The sequence below is a fragment of the Pteropus medius genome, unplaced genomic scaffold (genome assembly GCF_902729225.1).
Source record: "Pteropus medius unplaced genomic scaffold, Ma_sr-lr_union100, whole genome shotgun sequence".
NCBI classification, from domain to species: Eukaryota; Metazoa; Chordata; class Mammalia; order Chiroptera; family Pteropodidae; genus Pteropus; species Pteropus medius.
In genome coordinates, this window is record NW_024356333.1 from 5,235,875 (window position 1) to 5,261,679 (window position 25,805).

Genomic DNA, 25,805 nt, shown 5'->3' on the forward strand with positions numbered 1-25,805 from the left:
CTTGAGCAAAGGAAGCACTTCCGTTTCTATTTCCCAGTAGTGAGTTCTTGTGAGTTATGATTATCAAATAGTAATATTTGTTCTGTTATGATTAAATGTAGAATTCTGTTGTTCGAGAGGTTGGTTGGTTTTGTTTTTCGCATGATGTCTAGGGACCTCATCCATAAGGCGTGCTCCCAGCGAGCTTTCATGGGAATGTCAGAACATCCTCATTACCCCAACATGGCATCCAGAGAGATGACATTCACCCATATTACCTGCTTTTGGCAGCTTATCTGGGTGATATTTTCATTTCCCCTCCACTTTCGAGTTTAGCTCCTTTTATCTTATTTATAGGTTTCTTGCCACATTTTTGCCCGTAGTACATTCAGAGCCAGAAACCCATCCTTTGTTTAAGGTTGGCACCGAGCGAGCTGTTAGCTTCTTATCGTGTCCTTTCTTTCTTGGCATTTTTTTTTTTTTTACCTTAAGGGCAACATCATTAAAGAAACAGTATCTAGAATAGCATGAATCCTGTCCTATCTCCTAGCTCAAAGGAAAAATTGGGCATCTGCCACTTCTTTATGGGACGTCTGGGCAAACTGGCAGCTATCTTCTGGGTGCTTTTCCTTGGCGTTTGACAGTATTTAGGTGGAATGGCAGAGACTACTGATTTTAGTTGGGACTTTCGAGGCGATTCCGTGAGCGCTGTTCCAAGCACGCGCGGTGTCTCCCGGTCCCCGCTCGGCTCAGGTCCGGAACTGCGAAGGGAGTCCCTTTCCGTGCAAGTCGTGTTGACAACCTGTTGTCGCCGCAGCTGTGTGTCCTCTCTGCCCCCATGAATCAGTAACAGTGGGAGGGAAGGCGAGGTAGTAAGTCACTGAATCTATGCCCTTAATTCCCCTTTTGTTTCGTTCAGCTCTGTAATTACACTTCATTTTCCTTGAGTAGCAGATTTTCAGAGTTAAATCTCATGAATTTCAATATTTATACACGTGCGTAATAGGAAAAAGATGTGCCTGTGCTCCCCCCTCGAATCGCACCTGCAAACCGATATTTGCCCAAACGAGATAAAGGTAAATTCTTTTCCCTGAAAGATGGCTGATTATCGAATAACACCATCTATAATTTTGCCTTTTTAGAAATGAGTGAGTGCGTATCGTGGAGAAAGGAAACTAGGTTTTCTTATTTTCTAAAACCAGTGTGGCCAGGTCAAGGCTTCTGCAGGCTCCCAGGTCCGGGAGGAACGACCCTCCTTGCCCTGAGAGCGCGGCTGGGCCACAGCCCGCAGCAGGAACGATGTGCGCGTGCGTCCCCGTCGGAACGAGAGGACACTCCACGTGGAGGGCAGGCTCGGAGGTGGGAGAACGATGATAACGTCAGCACACATTGAGCTCTTATTCACGTGCCAGGAAGGCGGCGGAGGGGTGCAGGGCTGAACCTGGGAGGAAGAGCCGGTGGAGCCGCTATGAGCTCTGCTCGGGAGATGTCACCTCTGTCAGCCCTGATGTCCAAAACAGGGGTAACAGTAACGGTGCCTACTTCGTGCAGTTACTAGTTCGTTCAGGTAAAGCTGCAGCCAGCACGTAGCTCATCAACACGGACTGTGTTGAAAGTTGAGAAATCAAGAAAGGAGTTTCTGCCACGCGTCAGTCCGGTCGCAGGCACTGGGAGCACACGTCGTACCCGGGGAAACGAAGTCGTGGGTGATTTGACCGCAGTGGCAGTGGCGGAACAGAGGTGGGACCTGCGTTGCAGCTGCTCGCGGACTGGGCGGACATTAGTGCCGGTCAGGCAGTGCAGTGTGGGCTCCAGCGCGGAGAAGAGAAGGCTTCGTGGGGAAGGGGCTCGCCGTGCGGCAGGGACCAGGGGAGTTTGAAAGACGGCAGAGACCTGAACGCACGCCGGCGTTCACAGAGAGAAAGGCGGGGAGAGCTGTTCACCGCACTCTCCTCCTCCACTCCGCAGATGCTGTGAGAGGCAGGGGACAGCAGGGTCGAGAGCGTGGGACCGAGGTGCTGGCCTCTGGAGCGTAACCAGGGGACGGGAGGACGGGCGGGGGCGAAACTCTGGCTATCTGGAGTGAACGCTGATACGATGAGGAGGTAGTTCTCGGGCTTCTGTTTTCCCTGAGAAGTTGGGGTACAGCCATATCCCTAGGGTGGGTAAGTATTAGGTATGCAGAAGAAGAGGAGGCTTTAGATACATGGAAGTTTTTCAGTGGTAGCTGTCAAGAACTTAAAAATAATGGATAAAGGAAACAACAATTGCTTCGACTGAGGGCCTAGCCAAAGCTGAGCGTTTTCTGTGTCTTTTTTAAATTTTCATGCGGAAATAAATGAATACCAACCAAACGAGAACAGACAGACTATTCAGAGTCACTTGCAGAGTGACTCATTCTGACAGAAACTCCAAGGCAGGCAGAGGGGTGGGAAAGCTTTACAGCGGAGAAAGGGCAGGTAGCAGCGCCCGACCGCAGCCTGGTGGTATGGAGAGACCGTAGCTAACGAGGTGGGGCATCCTGTGTGACTGCTCAGAGGAGCACATGTGGCTTCCTTGGTTTGCTCTTAGGGTTGGAAACAGGGACAAAAATGAGAAGCTGTCAGTTATTAATCAAGTCTCGGCCATTTGGAGCCTAGTGTTGTGGAGTTACTGTTTGGCTTGCTGAATTCTTAACAGATACAAGCAGTGTGACCTCCTGCGAGTCTGCCTTATAGCGGGCTGGCCACCTGGGCTCATTACTGTGGATGTGAGAATGGTTTTCTGAGCAGGTTCTGCAGGCTGTGGGTCAGAGTTCTGTTTGCATATACGGTCTGGCTGTTGTCAATTTCTATATTCAGTCTCTCAACACTTATTATGAAACTTAAAATGACCTATTTAGAATATAGAACATTTGAGACAAGAGAGACCCAGGAAATAGTCACTAATAGAATGGAGGGAAGGGAAGTTGTAGGAGCACATTTCAGGAATTAAAAGGAAGTTTAAGCCGTACCGTAAGGGACAGTTTTCTTAAACTGTGTCACGTGATTGTGAGCCCTGGGCAAGGTAAACCCTGGCTGTGGAAGTGGAGTGGCAGGCCAGAGCTCAGACCAGTGGACTAGAGGACCGAGACTCAAGTCACCGAGCACAGACGTCGTGGTTTGCGCCTGTCAGACTGAGGCCCAGAAAGAACAAGGGACTTGTCTGAGGCGCTCACAGCGACCCGAGACCGGGCTTCCGACCCCGTTTTCTCTGTAGCCACATGTCAGCATGTTATACGTTTCTTTCTCAAATCGAGAATCACAAAGTTCAAATAATGCATAACATGGACCCAAACATTCCATTAATTGCTCCACGGAGCTATTATGAATTCCTGTTGCTCACACTGGCTGTTTTGGCTTAAGAGAGTTTAAGGAGAATTTAAACTTGCGATGTATACCCACCAGGCATGATAAACGTTATGAGGAATGGTCTGTCGAAGCATGCATGCGTCTAGGCTTCTTGTTACTATTCCGGAAATTCTCTCGCTCCTCTAAGATATCTGAGAGGCAGTCTGCCTGATTAGGTAACAAGGCGTGTCACCGTTGACTGATTATGGTAAACCTTTACCTTGCCCCTCGTCACAGAATGACTCTCTCCTTCCTGCCTGACGGGCAAGTTTAATGGGATGTTTTCCCCCAGTAGTGAAACCACCGAGCCGCAGAGAAAGTGATGGAAACACCTCGATTCCAGCTAGAAGGGTCAGGACTTCACTGATCTCGTGCCGTGATGGAAAGCTTGGCAAAACACTCAGTTTATCAGAAACAGTAACATTTCTCAAAGTTCCGTCCACGGATGTTGGAACCTTGCACAGCGGAGGCACTGCGGAGTCACCAGTGATCTCTAAGGGGACGACGGAAGCCAGGGAGGGAATGGGGAGCGCGGGCCTCGCCTCTGGGGAAGGTGTGTTTCCCCATATGTGGGGACAGGTGTGTTTTCACCTGTGCGGGGCGCCGCAGGCAATTCTAAATCAGTCCTGGGAAACCTGGCCTGCGCTTCCCGCACTGACAGCCACTGCAGGAAGCGCGGAGCTCCAGGAAGGGGCGCTCTCTGGGAGTCAGTCGAAGACCCTTGATTCGAGAGCTCAGGTAGCATCGACACCAGGGGAGCGCGGGCTGCTTTGTGTCTCAGCCTGGATGAGCTGCCCGACGCCTAAGCTGCCGTCTGGGTGGACATTTGCAAAGCAGACACTCAGTTTCAGGTCAGGTATTTTGTTCATGGGCACAAAGTCATCCTTAGTGTTTATGTTGGTTGTTTTTTTCAGATATTCACTTATTCACTCAAATGTCTATAGTGAGTCTGCTATGTACTCGCCCCTCTGCTAAGTGTACGGGTATGACGGAAAGCAAGCAAACCTGGTCTCTCGTGGGCTTACGTGATCCTGAGTAGGGAGAAAACTGTGGAAATAATGTTTCATGTTAATACTTCTGTATAATGTAAACAATTAGGGAGGCGCCCTTAGGGATTCCTTGTTTTCGTTGGAGGTTCTTGAATTGGCAGACTATAATCTACTAATTGAGGAGAGCCCTAAGCATAATTACAAAATAGCCTCCCTCACTCCGTTTTAATAGACTTCTTTGTTCGTAACACTAAGGCTCTACCTTTGCACACACATGGAGCCCTTAATCCCAGCTACAAGCCCTGCCAAACTGTGTTGCAGTGTCAGAGCCTTGAACTTGAACACAGTAAGCCCATGGCCACAATGGACTGAGGTAGCACCTTCTGGCATTCTTACTGAATGCCTGTTTATTCCAGTGTTCTTACCTTTTTTAAACTCATGACCCTTCTTAGTAAACATAAAAACATCACCCCTAATGCCTGAATTTTCACAGTAAATTTTGCACTAAAAAGATTAACATAATTGCCATTTTAAGAATATTTTTCAAACTAGACATGCAACTTCCCACTCTACCCCTAAGAATTACTCTTGTACAAAATAAGGCATGTGAATGTCTATGTAGATTGCAGTAATTTGACCTTTTTCATGACTTTTACAAAATGTTAAAAAATTCAAGGATAGACAAAGGGACAGATTTCGAGCATCATAAAATGGCAATTAAAGGGACCTAGGAGAAATCTACAGTAGTCTTAAAAAAAGAGACAGGCCTTTAAGGTCTGTTTTTTTTCCCCTTTCCCATTGTAATGACACTCTCTAATTCAAATGTCATAAATTAGCTATATAGGAGACACTTAGACTAGAAGGTAGTCTGCTATTTCTGTATTTCCTACAGTGGCCTCTTAACTCCTCCTGAGGCTGTGTAAATCCCCTTGTATACTGGATTTGGGCTAAATCAGAACAGAAAGTAGATCATTCTATCTTAGCATTTTAGAAAGCAGTAACATATATCAGATACCGGAGCATGTCTTTTGTAATTTTTCACAAGCATTATGGTTGAAGGTTGAACTATATGCAGTCAATTGCACTGTTAAAAATTTAATGTCTTTGCCTAGAGTATACCAGTATATTAATTTAGTGGTGCATTAAACTGCTGCATTTGAGGGTCATGAGCTTACATCACCAAGCCTGACAGATACCTAATAAGGTTCAATATGATTAATATATAAACTTTTAAAAAAAAAAAAGTAAAGATAGATTTTTACTTTGATTTTACAGATGTTTTTCATGACATAAAATTAACTAGTCCTGAAACACACCACCATTATTGCACTGCACATTATAGGAGCCATATAAGACTGACTACTGTTTAAAAAGCAGTGTGACAAAGTTTTTAAATCTAGTCCTTTTTTAATTGAAAAAGTTATTATAGTTAGTATACGATATATTAGTTTCAGGTGTACAGCCATTTGACATTTATATAAGAAACTCATACAACTCAATAACAAAAAATCCAATCAAAAAATGGGCAGAAGACATACTTTTTGACTTAAAAATTTAGACTATTAGGGCAAGATAGAGAGAAAAAGACCTACTGAAATGGCAAATTTAGTAAACAAAACAACATTTAAATCGTTGAGGCACTAAGAAGAGATTGGTCACTCTCTCGGACAAAATGCCGACCAGGGTCCCAGGAGGACACACCCAGGAAAGCACACCCAGGGCACACGTCAGAGGCAGGTACGTGTGCAGATGCCTAAAGTCATGCCAAGACCTGTGGGAGGCGCATCCCTGTTCCCAGGTGGAGGTCTGACCATCGCAATTAAACGAGAAGGAAAGACGGCCTGCCAAGGTGGGTTCTCCACCCCTTGACAGGGAAACAGGGCCTGGGACAGGTCGTTTGTCTTTGGGTTAATCTTTGGGGTTATCTGGGAGAATAAGGCTTCAGTGGAATAAGGGCCAGAATAGGAAGGTGTTATCAGTCAGATTAATGCCTACAACCGCCTGGCCCCAGGCCACAGTGCATATTGTAGGAAATGCGCCTTTGATTCTGAGAGGAGACAGGTATCACTGCCATGTCCATCAGTGGGTGGAGAACAGGAACCTCCAGCACTGAGACACACAAGGCTTCCTGGCCACTGCTCATAAGTGAAGCTGCCCCAAGACCAAGCTCAGAGACAGATATCATTCCACACCCATGAGATGGCTTCAAGTGCCCAAGCAGAAGCCAGTCTCTGGTTACCCCGTGGCACTTACTACTGAGTGTAAAACAGGGAGACGACACGACCATGTTCATCATCTCTGTGGCAAGGGCTTTGCCAGCACTCAACAGGGCAGCAGAGGCATCTGGTGAGTGTTCATCAGCGAAGCCCTAAGGAGCCCCGATCAAATACTCTTGTTTTCCCACATGATCAGGATGTTCCAGGAAGAACGAGGGGAGAGAGATTTGCTACCACCAGGTTGCCTCTTGAAAAAGTGTCTTTGACTAAGTGTAGAAAAGTGAGCACTCATAGTAGGAACCATCAGGAGTGCAGGGAGGATGCGCCGTGCACTCACTGTTGATTGGACTGAACTGAGTAGCTTAGACCCCGCTCATCGAGAAGGCACCACGGGCGCCAGATCACAGACGTCCCCACTTGGTCCACCACCAACCAGATGCCAGATGGCATCAGAGGACAGGAAGTATCTTGGCAGCCTAGATGCTTCCAGGGAACGTGAGATCGTTATTCCTTGATTACTAATATAGAAAATATACTCTCCAGCTATTTCTGAATGTATATACTTGTGATTAGGAGTTTTTTAAAATCAGTTCCATTTTAGCAATGACTTTTTATCTGCAGATTAGAGTTGTAAATCTGTCTATATCATGACAGATGAATATGACTTAACCTGCGGCTTTGATACAGTGCAACTTTAGCTTGTACAAACTGTATGACTCCGTTTTGAAGGGATGGTTTTGTTCCCCACATAACAGAATTGCCATTCCGCATCTCGCCCTCCAAATACTTCAAGGGAAATATTTTTTCGACATACAAGTTTTGCAGTCATCTGATTTGGGTATAAGTGATGTCATATTTTTTCAATGTTAGTTTTCATTCTGATAGTTGCAAACATAGCCATTCATTACAAATGAACATATTTATCATCTTCTGTAACAATATAGAGCAGTTTCCCTAGAATCGCAAGTAAAGGCTCTGTAGTTTAAATCTGTCTTCTATACTAGGAAATAATTTTCCCATAATAAAAGTGAACACAGATTAGCTGAATTTCACCTTAATTCTTAATCTAGTGTGTTTTGCAGATATAGCAAAGTGTGTTTACTAAAAGCCAAGTATTGAACCATGTCTAGTGGCTAAGCCTGTTGAATCATCTTCTCTGTCCTCCTTGTCTAGACTGTTAATACCCCTTAATTAAATAGTGGCTAACACTGCCAACAAAAGAAACATTGCTATAGATAGTGTTTTATTGATGGAATTACGTAGTGCATCTTCTAAATAAGAATGTAGTACAGAGTGCTGCAGTTAAGTGCTTTATGTCCGTGCCCCATGCTGTCGCTTACTTACTCAAAAATAAAGAATGAGGAACCTCTGAATCAGTTTGGCTGCTGGCTCAAAGTCCACAACATTGGTCCAACTACAAGAATCACTTTCTTCTGTTTTGTGACTAAGCTTTAGAAAAATTCAGGTAACATAACCACATTTCGAGTAATTTAAATATTTGGTTTGTAGCTCAGATCATTGAACTATGCTCCAGTCTGAAAATGATTCTGGAGAGCCCGCCAACGGGCACAGCTTGACTCCGTGACAGCAAAACGCAGCCCGACTTCTCAGCCCAGCTAGAAGTCGGGAGACTAGGGTCTGGGACTGTGCATTTGTGGGTGGATAAGGTATCTGGACTTGGTTTCCCAGTCTTGAAATAAAGGGGTTGGACATTAGACCATTGGTGCTTGGACTACGTCTTTCTGAAGCTTTAAAGACCTAGCGAGTTCCCCCGTCGCCTTAGTTTGGGAGTGCAGTAGAGTCAAGTGGACAGAGCCCTGAGCTGACACCCTGCCTGGTTAGAGCAGGAGCAGTTCACTCTGTGTCAAACCACCGAACTAGATGACAGGTAAGGTCCACTTCAAATTAGGAATCTACACTAGGAGAAGTCAGACCAAGTCATATGCCTGACTGGGAGAAAAAGATTGAGACAGTTAACGTATAAGATAGACTACACGTGCCACCGCTCCACAGTACTACAGTAAATGCTAAGTAGAAAGTTACAAATTTGAGGCCAGGATAATATAACATCAGCTTTGCATGCGAATAATTAATACAAAGAAAGTTCGTTAAGAAAAAAGAAGCCCAGGCTGTCATCAGGAAAGGGCCCCTGGCATGGATATTGAAAGACGATTGTAACCACAGCAGGAGGAAATATACTCATTGTCAATTGAAGGTAGCTTGCTTTTAAGAACGGCTGATATTTTCAGACTCATTAGAATATTCATATAGTAAGATGTCAGCTATTTCTAATATGAAATATTGTATATCGGTAAGAGAAAATTAAAAGTAAAAATAGATCATGATGAAATACATTAGGGGCGAGCACAAAAATTTATAGATTTATGGACTAAGTCTAAGGCACTGTTTTATCTTCAATATAACAAATCATATTTGTTAATACTAAAACATGTGACTTAAATGCTGTTTTTCCTAAAAGACAGTGGTCTGACTCTAATGAAATTCTGTACTAAGACAGCCACATACGTCCGTGAATTCTGTTCGATGGCATACGTCATTTACTATTTCCATTTTGTGAATATTTTCCAGATAGTGATAGCCACTGTGACCGCTGGTATTTCATTTTCAAAGAGCTCAGAGTTCCAGGCCACAAGGTGTCAGAAGAGGATTTCTGTTGAAAGGAGCTGAAGTCAGTGCACCCAGGTCCCTGGTGGGTGGAGCACGGGACGGGACGCAGGAGACGGGGAGCCACAGAGGAAGTCAGGGGTCTTGCGGGGACACAGGCAGCAGGGAAGATGGCTCCACGAGAGGGGGCCTTCCCTCAGCCAGGGCTCCCCTCAGTAGAGCAGCTGGTCTGGCCGAATTTATCCAGGTGGAGCCAGCATCTCGGGTTTACACATGGCAGATCTTTCAGAGCTTAGAGCTTTTGTAAACTAAAAGACACGGTCCTCTGACTAGATCTTCCCAGCCATAATTAGGGCAATCAAACTCCTGTGCTTGTCCCCTCTGATGTCACAAGCCAAAATGTGTCCGTTCCCTTCATCATTTCCACACTTTCGCCACTTCTGTCTCCACTCAAGGTGCCAGCTTTAATCCAGAGCCCACCCATCACAGGCTAGAGCCACACGCTTAAAGGAAGGTTAGTAGATGCCTGCACCCACTCAGCCTGTGAGGTATAAATAGCCTGTTTTAATCAAATGTTTTTCAAATGAGTAATTTCCTTCACAGCAGTCTGGGGGTGGGGAGGGTACCACCAATTTTTACAATCACATGCATTTTATTTTTCTAATCTCTTTCCTCTCAAGATACGAGGTGCAGCCTTCCGTCAACAGCCCTTCCCTGCCAACACATATAATGACGCCTGTCCTGGAGCGTAATGCTGTTTTGTTTACCTGTTCGGGGCTATCTGATATGACTGGTAGATTCTAAAAGAGCACAGACGATATCTCCTTAGCTCATTTTGTATAGATGTCACCTGCAGGTTTGAGGGTGATGTTAAGCAAACATACTATGCTAATTCACCTCTTCAGGCTTCTATGCCGTTTCCATTTGTCTGATGTACTCAGAATGATCTCTGGCATTTGAAAGGTAGAAGCAAATGCCACTTTAGAGAATGCTGATGATAACAGATTTTCAGGACTTCTGTGGAGAAGTCAGAGCCCTTCAGACATTACCTCATTCTTCCACACAGCAGCTATGCTAGAGATACCCGAGGAACTTTTAGCGGAGTCAGAGGACATTACAGTGGAAAGCTGGCCCACAGGCCAGCAGCACAGAACGACTTGCCCGGCGAGCTACAGCCGGCCAGCCACAGATCGGGACGAGGACCTGTGTCTGGGTGGGACTCGGGCATCGCTGCCTTGTGCAGTCGTAAGGCTCGTCCTTGCGTGAGTGTTTTCAGGGCAGGCCAGTGTCTGCAGGAGGCGAGGCAGAGCCCTGGGAGTCGAAGGAAGTGAAGCTGGTAAATCAGCTGGGAGTAGCCTTCGGACAGACCAGCACCCCCTCTCCGCGTACACAGTTAAGCCCGATAGCTGTCCACACTGATGCTTTCTGGCCAGCTCTGTTCAGATCATCCCTTTTACCACTAATAACTCACGTAACTGGGTCTCACTGTGTGGATGTGGACCGGAAGCCAGGAAGCTTTTAAAGCAGCTCTGACTGGCTCTCTAACTGCAATGTGGGGCCTGTGGGCAGAACATGCTAATGGTATAAAACACATTAGGGAATCCTTTTTAGCAAAGAAAAATAGTCATTTTTGTTTGTTTTAGAAAAGCCTGAACATTTGAAAGTGCTAATCTTGGGAGACATTTTCTAACTGGCATAATTAGCTTTGATAACTCCAAGCAGCGGCACTTTCTCGGTCCGATTGTTTTTCAGACAGCACAGCAGGGCGAGTCATGACACAGGAAACGCGGAGGTGGAAGGATAATGGAGCATCAGAGCCTTCCGATGACCCCCGGCCCCGAGCCAAGGGCAGGGGCGATGGGCGGCTTCTGACAGAGATGGAGGTAGATGCAACCACGTTCAACAGGATTACAGCAGCCCTTCCTCGGGCACTTGGGTTCACAGGAGGACTAGCTGTCAGGAGAGGTGACCAGTGCTCACCTTGGCAGGAGTCCTCAGCAGATCAGGGTTTGGTGAGATAGTGTCCAAAAAAGCACAGCTGAGGGCACGTTCTCAGAGGCCTGCTCTTCTCATGAGCCTGCACGAGAAGTTCTGGTACATAATTTGGGTTAACGTCAGGTCCTCCTGCATCCGCAAGTGTGAGTAAAGGTTATCCTTGGTGAGCTGCAGTAAGGTGACGAAGGAAGGGCTCCTTCCCACGTACCAGGCTGTGTGCGGGCTCGGCTGTGACGCAAGCACAGGCTCGATGGCTTCTTCCTAAAACTGGCTCGCGTTTTCTTTAATTTGGATTTATTTTAATGCATTTCAAGTCAATGGGCATTTCTTGATTTGATTCTTATAATGGCATCACTTCAGCTTTTGCGGAAATAAAGGGGAACAAGAAGAAAGTGCTTCCCTTCCGAAGTTCTTAGCATTTTCCTCCAAATTTTTGGCCCTAAGTTTTGATGTTGAATTTTAATATTGAAAAAGTTCAAACCTACAGACCGTTAACATTTTTCTACCTATGTCGCATTCCTTTCTTTGTATGTATGTCTTTCGCTTTCTGAAAAATACAGATGCTCCTCATATGATGGGCTTATGTCCTGATAAACCCACCACAAGTTGAAATATCAAGTCACATATGCATTCATACACCTAACCTAGTGAACATCGCAGCTTAGCCTGGCCCACCTTAAAGGTGCTTAGAACACTTGCACGAGCCTATAGTTGGGCAAAATCATCTTGCTGCTGCTGCCTAGCATCACGGGGGAGCATCGTACCATCAATTGCTAGCCCGGGGAAAGATCTAGATTCACAGTACAGTTTCTACTGAATGCGTATTGCTTTCACACCATTGTAAAGTCGAAAAATTCTAAGTCAAACCGTTAAGTCAGGGACCATCTGTATGTTATAGACACGACGACACTTAACACCCAGAGTTCTTCAGGTTGTATCTCTTAAGAACAAGGATGTTTTCCTATATAACTACAGTGCCGTTATCTACTTCAAAAAATATAACACTGATGTAGTATTATACAGCCCATATCCATATCCCAAGTAATACTCTTGAGAACATTTTGTAAATCCATTAAAAATCTACTAGAAAATCATGCATCGTATTAAGTTGTCACGTCTCTTTCGTCTCCTTTAATCCAGAAAAGCTCGGCCCCAGCCGTTTGGTCTTCCTTAGCGCTGACTGTTCTGAAGAGCCCAGGCCTGCTACCTCGTCACGTGCCCCACCCCGATTAGATTCATCTTAAGCATTTTTTGGCAAAAATTACTACATACGTGATGTTGTATTTGTATTCATCTCAGCCTTGGATCAGGAGGCACATAATATCCATTTATCTTTGTAGTGGCAATGCTAAGTTTGATCACTTGGTTGAGATGACGTTTATGAGGTCTGTCTGCTCCCCTTCGGTTTAACCGTGGTTTCAGCATCCACTGATAGATGATCCCTGCCTGAACCACTTATTACATTGGCAGATGCAAAACGGTACCTTTGTAGTTTCCTAATTCTGTCTCATTCCTTTGGTAGTCAGCATTCTTCTATGAAAAAGAGACTTTCCTCTCTGCCTCCTTTGGGGATTCGTTTTATTATTTGACACATTATTTAGCATCACATCACTGCTCTTACTCTTTTCTATCAAAGTGCCCTAAATTTTTTTGAGTGCTCTCTTGCTTTTTGGAGCAAGATGTTTCAGATGCACCCTGTACTTTGCTGGCCCTGAACTGGGAATCTAAATAGCTAACTTTTAATACAAAATACGTTTGAGAGAAGCAATCAAGTCATTTGTAAATAAAAATGGGAATTATTATCCGCCCTAGTAGTAGAGAATCAGAGAGAGCAATAGAAGGTGACATCTGATTTTAGACTTGAAGGACACAGCAAGCTTAGAAAAGCTTGGATAAGTTCCAGAAGGAGATGGCCATCAAAACTTTTCATGGGAGTAAGAAGTTCCTGATCTATTTAAAAAAAGCAAGTAGTGGCTGGTAAGTTAGTTATATGAGAGGAAGTAGCCAGATGACAAAGGGCCTTAAGTGCCAGGACAAAATGTTTGGGGTGGGGGACAAGAAGCTTATAGGCAACTAGGGTCTATCAGTTATTCTTTCATTGAGAATGACGTGATCAGATATGGAATCTAAAGGAGTGGGAAGGAGTGGTGATGATCTGGAGTAAGGCGTATAATTAGATTATCTGCTATGTGTCCTGGCAGGAGTCTACTCATTATATTCCTTAAAGAATACAGATGTACTGTATCGGTAATTTTAGGTTGTTCGTTTAGATTCTGCATTTCAGTTTTCTACAGTTCCAAAACAGTCTTATCCAGAGCAATTACGCAAGAAAATGAAATAAAAGGCATTGAAATCAGAAAGGAAGAACTAAAATTGTCACTATTTGCAGATGATGTATATATAGTATGTATATAAAAAACCCTTAAGACTGCGCGCACACACACAGAATAAACAAATTCAGTAAACTTGAAGGATACAAAAATCAGTATACAAAAATCTGTCGCATTTCTATACGTTAATAATGAACTGTCAGAGAAATTTTTAAAATCTCATTTACAACTGCATCAAAAAGAATAAAATATTTAGAAATAAATATAACCAGGGAGGTGAATGACCTGCACACTGAAAACTATAAAACACTGATGAAAGAAATTGAAGACAAATAAATGGAAAGATATCTTATACTCGTGGATAAGCAGAATACATACTGTTAAAATGTGCATACTACCCCACAGCAATCTACAGATTCATTGCAATCCCTATCAAAATTCCAATGGCATTTTTCACAGAAATATATGAAACTACAAAAGACCTCGAATAGACAAAGCAATGTTGAGAAAGAACAAAGCTGGAGGCATCATTCTTCCTGATTTCAAACTATATTACAAAGCTATATTAATCAAAGGGTATGGTACTGGCATTAAAAGGAAAAAAGAAAAAGAAAAGACACATACACCAATGGAACCAAATAGCCCAGAAATAAACCCATGCTCCATCAGAGGAGCCGAGGATATACAATGGAGAAAGGACAATCTCTTCAATAAATCGTGTTGGGAAACTGGACCTCCATCTTACACCATACACAAAAATGAACTCGAAATGAATTACAGATCTGAACATAAGACCTGAAACCATAAAACTCCTAGAAGAAAACAGGGGAAAAGCTTCTTTACGTCAGTCTTGGCAATGATTTTTTGAATTTGACAACAAAAGCAAAAATAAGCGACACTAAGTAAAAAGCCTCTGCAGAGCAAAGGAAACCATCAGAATGCAAAGGCAGCCTACTAAATGGGAGAAAATATTTGCAAATTATATATGAGGCTAATATCCAAAAAATATATAAAGAACTTGTACAACTCAATAGCAGGAAAAAAATGATCTGATTGAAAAACAGGCAGAGGTGCAGAATACTGTGTTTCTAAAGACGACACAGAGATGGCGAACAGGTATACAAAACATCAGTAATCATCAGGGGAATGCAAATAAAAAACGCTTCACACCTGTCAGAATGGCTGTCATCCAAAAGACCAGAAGTAAGTGTTGGCAAGAATGCGGAGAAAAGGGAACCCCTGTGTACTGTTGTTGGGAATATAAATTGATATAGCCACTGTGGAAAATAGTATGGAGGTTCTAGACGATCCAGAAATTCCACTTTTGGGTATTTATCTGGAGGAAGTGAAAACTTGAAAAGATATCTGTATCCCCATGTTCACTTCATTATTTACAGTAGCCAAGACATGGAAACAACCTAAGGGTCCATAGAAGGATGAACAAATAAAGAAGGAATAGTACATATACATAACGGACTATTATTCAGCCATAAAAAAAGGAAGGAAATCCTGCCATTTGCAACGATATGGATGGACCTTGAGGGCATCATGCTAAGTGAAAGAAGTCAGACAGAGAAATACTGTGTGATCTCAGTCATATGTAGAATCTCAAAAAAAAAAATTATACAGAAAAAAGATTGGTGGATATCAGGGGGTGGGAGAAATGAGTGAAGGGGGGTCAAAAGGTTTACACAAATTTCCATTTATAAAATAAATAAGTCATGGGGATGTGATGTACAGTACAATATTAACTATAGTCACATGCTGTATATTTGAAAGTTCTCATCAGAAGAAAACAAATTTGTAACTATGTATGGGATGTATGTTAACTAGGCATATTGTGGTGATCATTTCACAATATATATACATATTGAATCATTTTCTTATATACCTAAAACTAATATTTCAGTTAAATCTCAACAATAACAAATATACATACTAACATTTTACCTCTATTTACTCTTTTGATGTGGCTCTTGGAAAGTTAAAAGTTAGATGTCTGGATGACAGTGCTGATACACTGTATTTCTTACTGTGATAGATGGTCACAGACTTTTTTCTTTTTAAGATTCCAATCAATATGAATACACAAAAGGCATTGTGTACTCTACACCTCTACACCTCTGAACTAGGCATGTACTCTACACCTCTGAACTAGGACTAGTTCGTTTCTGCCTTCAAGACTATGAGAAGGCAATATACCAATTTTCAAAAACTCTCAAAAACGTAAGTATAAATGCTATTTTATAGGAAACAATTTTAATAATCTTTCTAGGGTTCCTATTTTAAAGTGTAAATTAGCAATTTTGCCTCACGTTTACATATAAAGCCCTTTTTTAAATAGATAGTTCAGAAAATTATAAAGACCAATCACAGTGAACTGATTTTAGAGGCAGTATATTTTGCTTTTTCTTCTAATGAAATCCGTCACATTTTTTGATGTATAGCCCTTTCTCCAAATAGGATAAGCATGTTCAGAGAGTAAATGATGGATGTGGAGCATACGGCAGTTCTGTTACGTCTGGAGTAGTTAACGAGGTCCAGCACGTCTAGCTTAACTCCTAGAACGGAACCTAATGTTCTGGGATGGCAGGGAGCCTCGCGACTCATCATCACAGGCTCATTAAGCACTGTCTGTACGAGTCAGGGTGGCTGCACACTCGTGCTCAGCCATCCCCTCGCTCCTGACTGTTCTCCACTTCAGGGAGCGTAGACCAGGCAGCTCTTTTCACAGCTCTGTAAAGAATTGCCTTAACCTTCCTCAGTAACGACTACTATCATCGTCGTAGCCCATTCGTTTAACCTCTGTGAGCTTCATTTTCCTCATCTATAAATTGCAGGTGAAAACCTGCTGTACCTTGAGCGCGTGGCACACCGTGAGTGTTCGATCATGTCTTGGATGAATGGCAGTTACTCCATCTCCTATTACCCCTCTGCACACTGCCTCCCGGGCAGGGCTCAACCACGCCCCTCTCTTTTGCTCTCTCAATTTCATTGTTTTTAGAAATATCTGCGTTACCTTTGAACATTTTTTTGCTTAGTTTAGAAAATAACCATCGTCAATCCATAGATTCTTGGGAACCCAGGCCCAGGGGCTGGGCCCCCAGGGGTGGCTGCGGTGCCCCCATATACCTCCCACTTGCATATACAAACCAGCCTGTCTCCATCCTCAGCCTCTGCCTCTGCCCTGTCTGCTGATTGGTTGTATATGTGCATCTTTCTCCTTTACCAAAATGTGCAGACCTGGAAGGCGGAGGCACTCATCTTTGCACCCCTGGGGTCCAGCACGATATAGCCCTAACGGATACCTGTCACACAAATGAACTTGTACATATCAGGCGGCACCTGAAAGGATTTTAAGTATCACACGAAAGCTAGTCTGGCAAAACTTCGAAGTTTATCTCGTTCTATTGCTCAGCTAGTTATAAACTAATCACTTAAATTAAGGCATCTGTTAATTGTTTAAATCATAACCTTTTTCATTCTGAAAGACTTAAGGTGGGAGAAATCTGATAGTATTTGACTGACAGAATAACAGAAGAAAGCAAAGAAGATAGAAATTTCTTGAATACTTATTGTGTTAGAATGTGGCCTGTGCCCGGGAAGCTGCTTAGCCCAGCAGCACTGGAGCCGAGAGCCTGGCCAGCAGCACTGCCCATCTGCAGAGCCAGGATGGTGGCCTTGTTTAGCCAACGAGCTTGATGCTCAGTTCTTCTTAACTTGGACCCTGAGCAAGAGCCTTGTCAGCCCTGGAGCCTGTGGCCCCAGCCAGATAGGGGAGGTAATTTACAGCCCTGCCTACTGTTGAATATGGCCTCCTGCCCCACCTGACCAGGAAACCTAACCAGAGCACCTAGGAATCTGCCTCGTCCACCCTGCAACCCTAGCTACACTGGCCCCGGAGCGCAGAGCCCAGCTGATGGCCCCACTCACTTGCAGGACCAGGATAGTAACCACTGGGCCAGGGAACTTGGGACATGAATCTACCTAATTTGTCTCCAGACAAGAGCCTTGCTGGCCTTGGGTCATACCCCAGAGAAACGAACTCGTAGCCCTCCCTGCCCTCTGCGGGGTACAGCCTGCAGCCCACCCAACCGGGCACCAAGACAGGGCACTCAGGGAGCTGCACGGCCCCACCTGGAGTGGCACGTGGCCTCTCCCGCCTGTAGAGCCAGGCTGGGGCTCCATGTGGCCAGGGGATTCTGTGCACAGTCCCGCCGACGCAGGTCCCCAACGGCGAGCCAGGCCTGCCTGGGAGCCTGCTGTGCTGCCCCCCAATGTGAGGGGCTGGGTCGTAGCCCGGTTGCCACGGCCCAGAGAACCCGGTGCCCGTAGGACCTTGTGCAGCCACACGTGGGCGGGCAGGACGACAGTGGAACGTTCTCCAGGGCAGGCCGTGTGCGAGGCCACCAAACCGACCTGAGCAAGTCCAGGAAAACTGAAATCATACCAGCCACCTGCTCCTCTGACCGCACTCATGTGAAACTAGAAATCAGTAACAAGGAAAACTGGAGAATTCACGAATCCACGGAAATTCAACAACGGTCTGCTGAACAACCAGCGGACTAAAGAAGAAATTAAAAAGGAAGAAGTGTCTTGAGACGAGTGAAAGCGGAGACATGGCAAACCGACACGGAAGGAGGCCCCGAAAGCGGCTCTGAGACGCAGCCGCAGACCTCAGACAACCTGACTGTGCCCACGGAACTAGCAACAAGGGCAGACTGGGCCCAAAGTGAGCAAGAGAAAAATGGATTATAGCAGGAATAAAGAACAAGAAAAGACAAAGCGCTGGTTCTTCGAAAAGATAAAATTAACAAGCCTTTAGCTAGGCTCACCTAGGGAAAGACATAGGACTCAAATCGACACTCCTTTGAGCTCAGGTGAAAACCGGGGTTTTAATCTAATCCGGTTCCAGGATCTTCAGGTGGGTTGCACACCGGGCTCTTCCCTAGGAGCTTCCACTTCAGGGCTGGCAGGCCTGCTGAAGCTCCCTCCGTCACCTTCATGAATAAGTGGTTTGAAACGTGCAGACTGCTCCCCAACTCTTCCCCTCGTTGGGAAAACCCTAGGACCAGGCTGCACCCCGATTCCAGGCCCGGCTGCCCTCCAGGAGAGCCACGCTTCCTTCCCTAGCAGATTCCATGTGGACTGTGCTGTGAACCCCTCCGCAGCCAGCACCCCGACCCTGTCTCCATGTATCAGTGTCTCGATTTGTAGATTTAATGTATGTGCATATTAATATCACTTAAAACGTCACGTCAGAAAAGCTGCAGACGCCTGAAGCGGCGAGAGCTCCCAGTACTGAATGACCAGCTAGGATGGTGGTCACGGGAGGCTGTGTTCCTGTATAGCTTTTCCTTACAACTTTGTATTTACGTTAGTAGAGGTGTTGGCAACTATGAAAAATAAGTACTTTGAGTTTTAAAAAGCAAACTGAGTGAACTGGTGATACTGATTACGTATTATCCTGTTAATACTATTTCTGAATTTTTTAAATTTCCTTTTCAAAGATGTCCTCAGAAAGATAACAGGCTCCCTCTAGTGGGAAGCGGGCATTATAGCAAGAAGTGTTTCCCCTGAAAGAGCACAACTTTAGTTACACTCTGAAGGAAAGGGGGTCTCTTCTGACCCTGGCAGTATGGGCTCCACAACATCAACTTGCTCCTTGAACTTTAGCAAAAAAAAATAAATATATATATATGTATGACAGACACGCTGCTCAAGAGAACTGCTCTTACGTAAGCAAAGAGAAGCAAGGGCACCAGTCTGCCTCGGCATGAACCTCAGCTAGCTTGTCAGAAATTAGAAATTGTAAATAGAGATTTACATATATACATATGCATTTACATAACTTACAAATATACACTGTTATATAATGTGACTCTTAAGTGTTTCCTTGGATAACTGAGACATTTACAGGGTCACCCCATCCCTGGCCTCACTGTACAGCTGAGCGTAAGCGGCTTGCTCAGGGTTACACTCTTGAAAGTCCACTTTGACCTCTGAGTTCCTATTAATTTTACAAAAAGTAAGTCTTGTGTGTTTTGGCTTTTCTTAATTTATGAGAAAAAAAATGACCAAAATCCTATGCCTTCTCGAAGTAATTAGCTTCCTGCCTGATATCATTTCTACTTGAAGCTAAAACTGCATCTTTATAGAGTTTTTAAAATGTTCTTGAATCGTCAAGGAAAATTTAAATTGCACCAGGCAAGTAAGTAGCCCATGACAGAAATGGGTTTTGGTTTTATAATTGGTAAAGAAAAAACGGAAAAGAAAAAAACTTAATGAAATTTGGTAATGAGAATGGCATATCTTCCCAAAATGGTAATTAACCAATAACCAGCTCCAAGAAGAGAAGCTACAAGCGAGAGCAGCTTCGGGTTCTCAAACCCCGCATCGCATACGCCCCCGGGCCCCACGTTCTGCATCTTCTGCAAAGCCCGAGCGTCACTGCTTTTTGGTAAATGTTGACAAGGTCGTTCTACACGGGAGAAAGGTTGGCTTTCACTAAACTTTTTTTTTTTTTCTCGTTTTCTTACAGCAAATCACGTGCTTAGTTTTGGAACACTGGTCAGTACGTCCAATACCTACGACGGGTCTGGTGTGGTGACCGTGGAAACGGACCACCCGCTGCTCTGGACCATGGCCATCAAAACCTAACCCGGGATCCGCTCGCTGCTGTGCCCCGCCCCCTCGTCTGCCAAGGACTCGTCACTGGACAAGGGCGTCCGCCTTGGTCCGCAGGGACCTACACCTCCCCGTGGGGGAGCCTGCTGGTTTTAAAGATGCCAGTGCCTGTGTAATCCAAGTCACACTGCAGACAGATCTCAGCTTCACAGTGGGGGTGGGGGTCATTTTGAAGGAAGTAAATAAGCTCTTCTACCCTCAGTTGGAAGATTAATGCAGATCATTCCACTTTCCATTCAGTATTGATTATTCTTATGTTATTAATCATTCCATTTATCCTAGAAAATTGCTTTAATTTCGAGCAGAGCAGGGCCAGCTGAGCCTCTGTGGTATCCCGCCGACCGGCCTCCTTCTGCCTCTTTAAACGCTTAACACCAGGGCTGCTTCCGAGTGCCTGTCAGTATGAGATTCCTCTATGTGATATGGAAGAAAACTTCTTTCCGGATAGAGATGTCTTTGTTATTGTCTTTTAAAATAAATCAAGAATCAGTGAACTAATTATCAGATTTGGAAACGTGGTTGGGGAAGCTCGAGAATGGCAAAAAAGGAAAATGACAGTTCACGAAGCCCTGCGGACGCACTCACGCCCGCGCGCCACGCACCGCGGAGCCACCCAGCGAAACCGCCCCCATCGGTTACCACCTAGACTGAAATGCTGTGCAGAGGAGACGAGCATAAGAACGGACTTGTCCCCGGCGTACCGCGGCCTGAAAAAACACTGGTTCATGGACAAGTCCATTCAGACGACCAGGGGGGACGGGCGCACAGCGGGTACCGAGGAGCCCGGGGGAGGGGACAGCCCACATTCCTGTCGCAGCCCTGCGGGCCGCCTGCTGTCCCTGAACCCTCTCCCCAGCCGGCAAGTGGAAGGCGCGGGACGGCGGCGCGCGAACTGCACCCCCACACGCAGTTACCCCACAGAGTTAGGCCCCCCACCCCCGCAGGGGGCGCACAGGGTGACGCGGTTAGGCCCCCGCGGCACTCAAAGGTAGCCCCATTTCTTTTATGACGAGACCTTCTAGCTTCTGACCCTCTTCTGTCCTGTTTCCCAAACTAAGCGTTGCCATGTTACCCTGGAAGTCAGGGGGACGTGCCCACCGCGCCCGGGGGAGGCCGTGGGGGAGGGGCCCGCCGCTCTCCTGAGGTAGGACAGGGCGAGGGGCGCGGGTCAGTGGGCAGGGAAAGGGGGTCTGCTGAACCAGCATGCAAGTGTGGAAGGTTAATCATTAGCGATCATTTTAAATTATTTATGCAAATATATGTGAGATTGAAATCCAGATGTCAAATAAAAGTATTTAAAGTGCCTGTGGTCAGTTTTTAAGAAAACAGCCTTTTCTCAACTATTTCATTGTCATAAATCTCACAATCTACGTTCACACATACGCACGCGCACGCACACACGCATATATGTATATATACATCTAAAAGATGTGCTCACAGGATGAGCACTCGTCCGATTCCAGAGAGCAGCCGGGTATCACTATTCGTGCTTTCCGTGGAAGTTGCGCTCTAGATCACGTGTCGGGTGATTACCCTTGGCCCCACCTATAAAATAGGGATTATAGGTAGACCTGTTTACCTTGTAGGACTTAGACAGGAAGGGCAGGCAGACTGCCTTCTAAGAGGTTTACAGGCTGGCAAAATAAGACTAATAGAATGAACCGCCGGAGCATTCGGAGAAGGAAGAACCCCGAGGCAGCAGAAGGGATCAGAGCGCAGGTCACATACTCAGCGCGGTAGGAGACCGATTCCAGGCCCTTCCGCGTCTCAGCGCAAACACGGAGCGCAGAGCTCCCGGCCAAACACCGCGCACCTGCCCGTTCACGCGGAAACCGCGCCCAAGCAGCCAGGGCAGAGGCCCGGCACCGGCCCGTCCGTGGCTCCCTAAACTCGCAGCCTGCGGCCGGACAGCTTCCCCAAGACCCCAAACGGCGCCTGGACAGCAGGAGCAGGTGGCGAGCCTAGGGCACGGCAGCCCCAGCGCTTTCTGCTTCGCTTGCAAGTCCAGCTCGGCCACTGCACGTACACGACGAGAAGTGTGTCCACAACATGAAAAAGAAATGTGTCCCTCGTCTTAAGAAACTTAACTGCAGGAGAATGCCTGTCCTAGTCACCCTGAACATCTCCCCAGTGTTACTAAGTGGATACTTGCGGGAAGTCTGGTTTGCCGAAGCTTAGCGAGCGCTGTGGCGGGGGTGGGGGGCCCAGGTTTACCCCACATCACCCGCCTGCCCACCACGCCGTGGCCACGGGAGACCACGGAAGGGTTTTCTTAAAGCAGAGGACACCCTCCCATTCCTGCCAGGACTCTGGAGAATTAAGTATTGACCCCTTTCCATTCCTTAAAACTATTCAAGTGCAATGTTCTGCTTCCCCACCACATATGTAAACAAGTATCCACCGACTGTTTTCAGACGGACGCTATGAGTGTGCAGACGATGAGGTCTCGGGTGTGTCCAGGGAACTTGCCCAGGCCGCCCCTCTGCCCACCTGCCTGTTCCGTTCCGATCCTGCCAGCTGGTAGCCAAAACAGACACTAGAAGCTGGCCCCGCTGGAAAGTGACCTGTGTTCCTTGACCCTTTGACTTCGCTCTGTTCCTTGGATTTATAGCTTTTGTAAATCTAGCGATGGTCACCCCAAAATGGCATTGGGTCACCTAGATCTCTGATGCGTGGAAACATGCTATGACCATGCCTCTCTTCGGGCAGCCTGGAAAATGGCTGGAGCTATTGCAACCCCGGTTGGAGTCACAAGTGACTCCGATGTAATAAGTCAGGCCATACTCCCAGATGTAGGCTGGGCACTGTAATAATGTCCTCATTCCTGAATTTTTACTAAGAAGGTGGACAGCCGAGATGGGAGCGAGGGCCCTTTCACAATACAGAGGATCACTCAGAGCAAGGAGGTGGTGGCCATGACAGCGGGGCGTCCACAGAGCTGACTGTTCCAACATGTGTGTCATGCTTCTATTTATGTGCCATGCATTTGAAAGAGACCTTACTTACCACTCCTGCTCAAGTTCATGCCTTCCAAAGCTTTACTCGAACAATCAGAACAAAGCGGCACATGGATTTGATGTGATTGGGACAGATGGCATATGCCCAGCCAGTAAGCAGGAAGAAGTTATTGTCTCCCTTAGGCTCTGTGATTATAAACGCAATGTGGTCTGGATGGTGACTTTCGCACTATATTTACCCTGACCAACTGGAAATAAATGTTGTCTTCTGACCCAGTCTACATGCACAGTACTCTGGTAATTTTATTCAAAATTGGAAAACATCCAGAAATCTATTCTAGATTGAAAATATGCACCAAGGAGTAGGGTAAATGCATAAAAGGATGTGTGTATGTGTGCGTGTTATGCAAGAGTTCTGCACTGAGCATACACCTCTAATTTAGGACAAATATGAGAATTTACCACTTAATTTTTATCACTTAATAATAGCTTGTATTCTATACATTAAGAGGACCATCCTACGAGTGAGGGCAGGCTGACAGTGATCCTATTTGGGAATAATAAAATCATTTGAACTTCCTGGGAAGGGAGGGCATTCGATGATTAAGTTGTATCTAGAGCATTCTATTCAGAGTAAGAGATCCTCATACCTGGGGGAGATGAAAACTGAAGCCACAAGGTCAAGCAATTCCCAGGAAGTCGATCTATATGGAATGGAAAATTCCTGGCGCATACAAGTTAGCCTTCCTGGCCCACGGCAGATGTCACGTATCAATCAGTTCTGGTGAGCCCCAGTCTGAGCCTCATCTCAAAACAGTTCTCTAGGCAGCCAGGATCAATTATTCTCCATAGGCTTGGCTCCCCTGGAGGCTCAGAGGTCATGTTTGATCTCACTGTACACAAAACAGCTTCAGCCTGGGATGAGGTCATGGTGACATCATCCTTCGCACGTAACGCATAAGTAAACAGATCTGGGGACGTGTGCCCTATGTACTTAACTCTACCACTGAAAGGTAGGGCTTTATATTCAGCAAGATACAAGCTAACGCCACCCCCGCGAATGACTAGAGAAACATAAAGAGGGCCCTGGAGGTCACCCACAGTCAAGAAAAAAGAAGTATTTCATAAAAAGACTTCCAGCTGCTCCATGAGAACAAAGAAATCTAAGATATACAATACTGTGTTAGTCCAAAAGTTGAAAAGGGTTTTTAACTAACAATGGAAGAAACTGATAAAAGATTACGAATCATACCTTAAATATTTATTTCCTTTAAAGACTAGTGAATATTTAACAGCCAGTTATACGTTTGAACACAAACATGGAGAATTATGAGTATGAGGTTCTGCAGGAACGGAGCAAAGTCCTATCAGAATAGCATATGTTATGTTTAGTTGCTTAACATCACGAATTCTCTGCTAGAATATAAACCTGTGGGGAGAATGGCCTTTTTGCTTCTTGTTTTCCACTACATCCTCTTAGACTAGGGCCTCATCTGCAGCAGGTGTGCAGAAAATATTTGCGTGGTGCTACCTAACCTCCCCACTTGTACCCAGGCCCCAGGAACACCCTGCATGGCTTCCCTAGTCCCTGCAATCCGTTATGCTTTTCCTTGACCCCTAACCACCCAGGATTTAAGTAGATCTGAAGTTCCCTTTGACAAGGTCCCTCAGCCCTAAACACAAGGGCTCTGAGCCTCAGCTGGACAGACCTGCTTCTCGACTCGCTCACTCACACATTTGAAGAAGAAAATAACGTCCCAGGCACCAAGACATCATCCAAGGCAAAACTCACCTAGTAACAAATAAAGGAACGTCAGAAGGCCAGGAAATTTTAAGATGCGTAAAATGGGTAGATTAAGGAAAGTCAAAGCCAAAGTAAAATGGGCAAGTAATGGCAGAGGTTTGGAAGACCGCTGTGGACTAAGAAAACCCAGGTCAAAGTAAGTGTGAAGAGCACGTCTGAGTGGCCTGACTTGTTGGGAAAAATGGAAAATACAAGGTCAGCGAAGGAATTTTCAGAGTTGGAAGTCTTGGAGCTGGAATCATTTCCACCTTTGGAAATTCAAGGGATGACCTTGGCTGTCAGGAGTCAGCGCAGACCACAGACAAGAATACGTGTTAATTTTAAATACTTCCAGACTGTGTCATTCGAGTCTGATATTTTAATTGTTTACATCTACTTGTTCCACAAGTTAAACCTTTAACATGTATATGAAATTAGCCTGAGGAATCTAAAACCATTAAAAAATGATATATTGTCTCCAACTGAATTGCCCACACACAAAAAAACTTATTTTGATTTACTATTCTCTTTTAATAAATAGCTGTTAATGTTTTAAAAATTTATCACACAAAAAATTTTTATTGGAAAAAATCTCTCTTCTCCAAAAATCTTATCTACATACTACTTTTATTAATACACTCAGCAAATATTTGTAGAATGCATGGAGCAACCTTCTATGTGACAGTAAGACACTAGAATCACCTGTCCCTTACAGACATTCCCATGCTAAGCCCCACCATGCCCTGCTGGATAACCCCAGTAACTGAAATATTACAGGTTATAAGATTTGGAAAATAATAATCTCAAAAATAGTGACACTTCTGATACAATGGCTAAGGGACCAAATATGGGAAGGACATAAGGTAAAGGCTTTCT

The 25,805-nt window shown here is 45.2% G+C and overlaps 1 protein-coding gene across 10 annotated transcripts in view; it reads left to right on the plus strand.

The window, feature by feature from the left end:
• TPK1 (thiamin pyrophosphokinase 1) overlaps window positions 1-21,492 on the plus strand; it is a 278,577-nt gene extending 257,085 nt beyond the window's left edge. For 9 of the 10 annotated variants that reach the window (XM_039861312.1, XM_039861315.1, XM_039861320.1 and 6 more), the window contains one exon: window positions 20,044-21,492. In XM_039861312.1, the coding sequence (XP_039717246.1) occupies window positions 20,044-20,162 (119 nt within the window). In that variant the 3' untranslated portion in view covers window positions 20,163-21,492. Of the gene's footprint in view, window positions 1-9,141; window positions 9,246-20,043 lie in introns of those variants that run through there. The other variant, XM_039861314.1, reaches the window with a different exon arrangement.
• The last annotated feature ends 4,313 nt before the right edge of the window (window positions 21,493-25,805 follow it).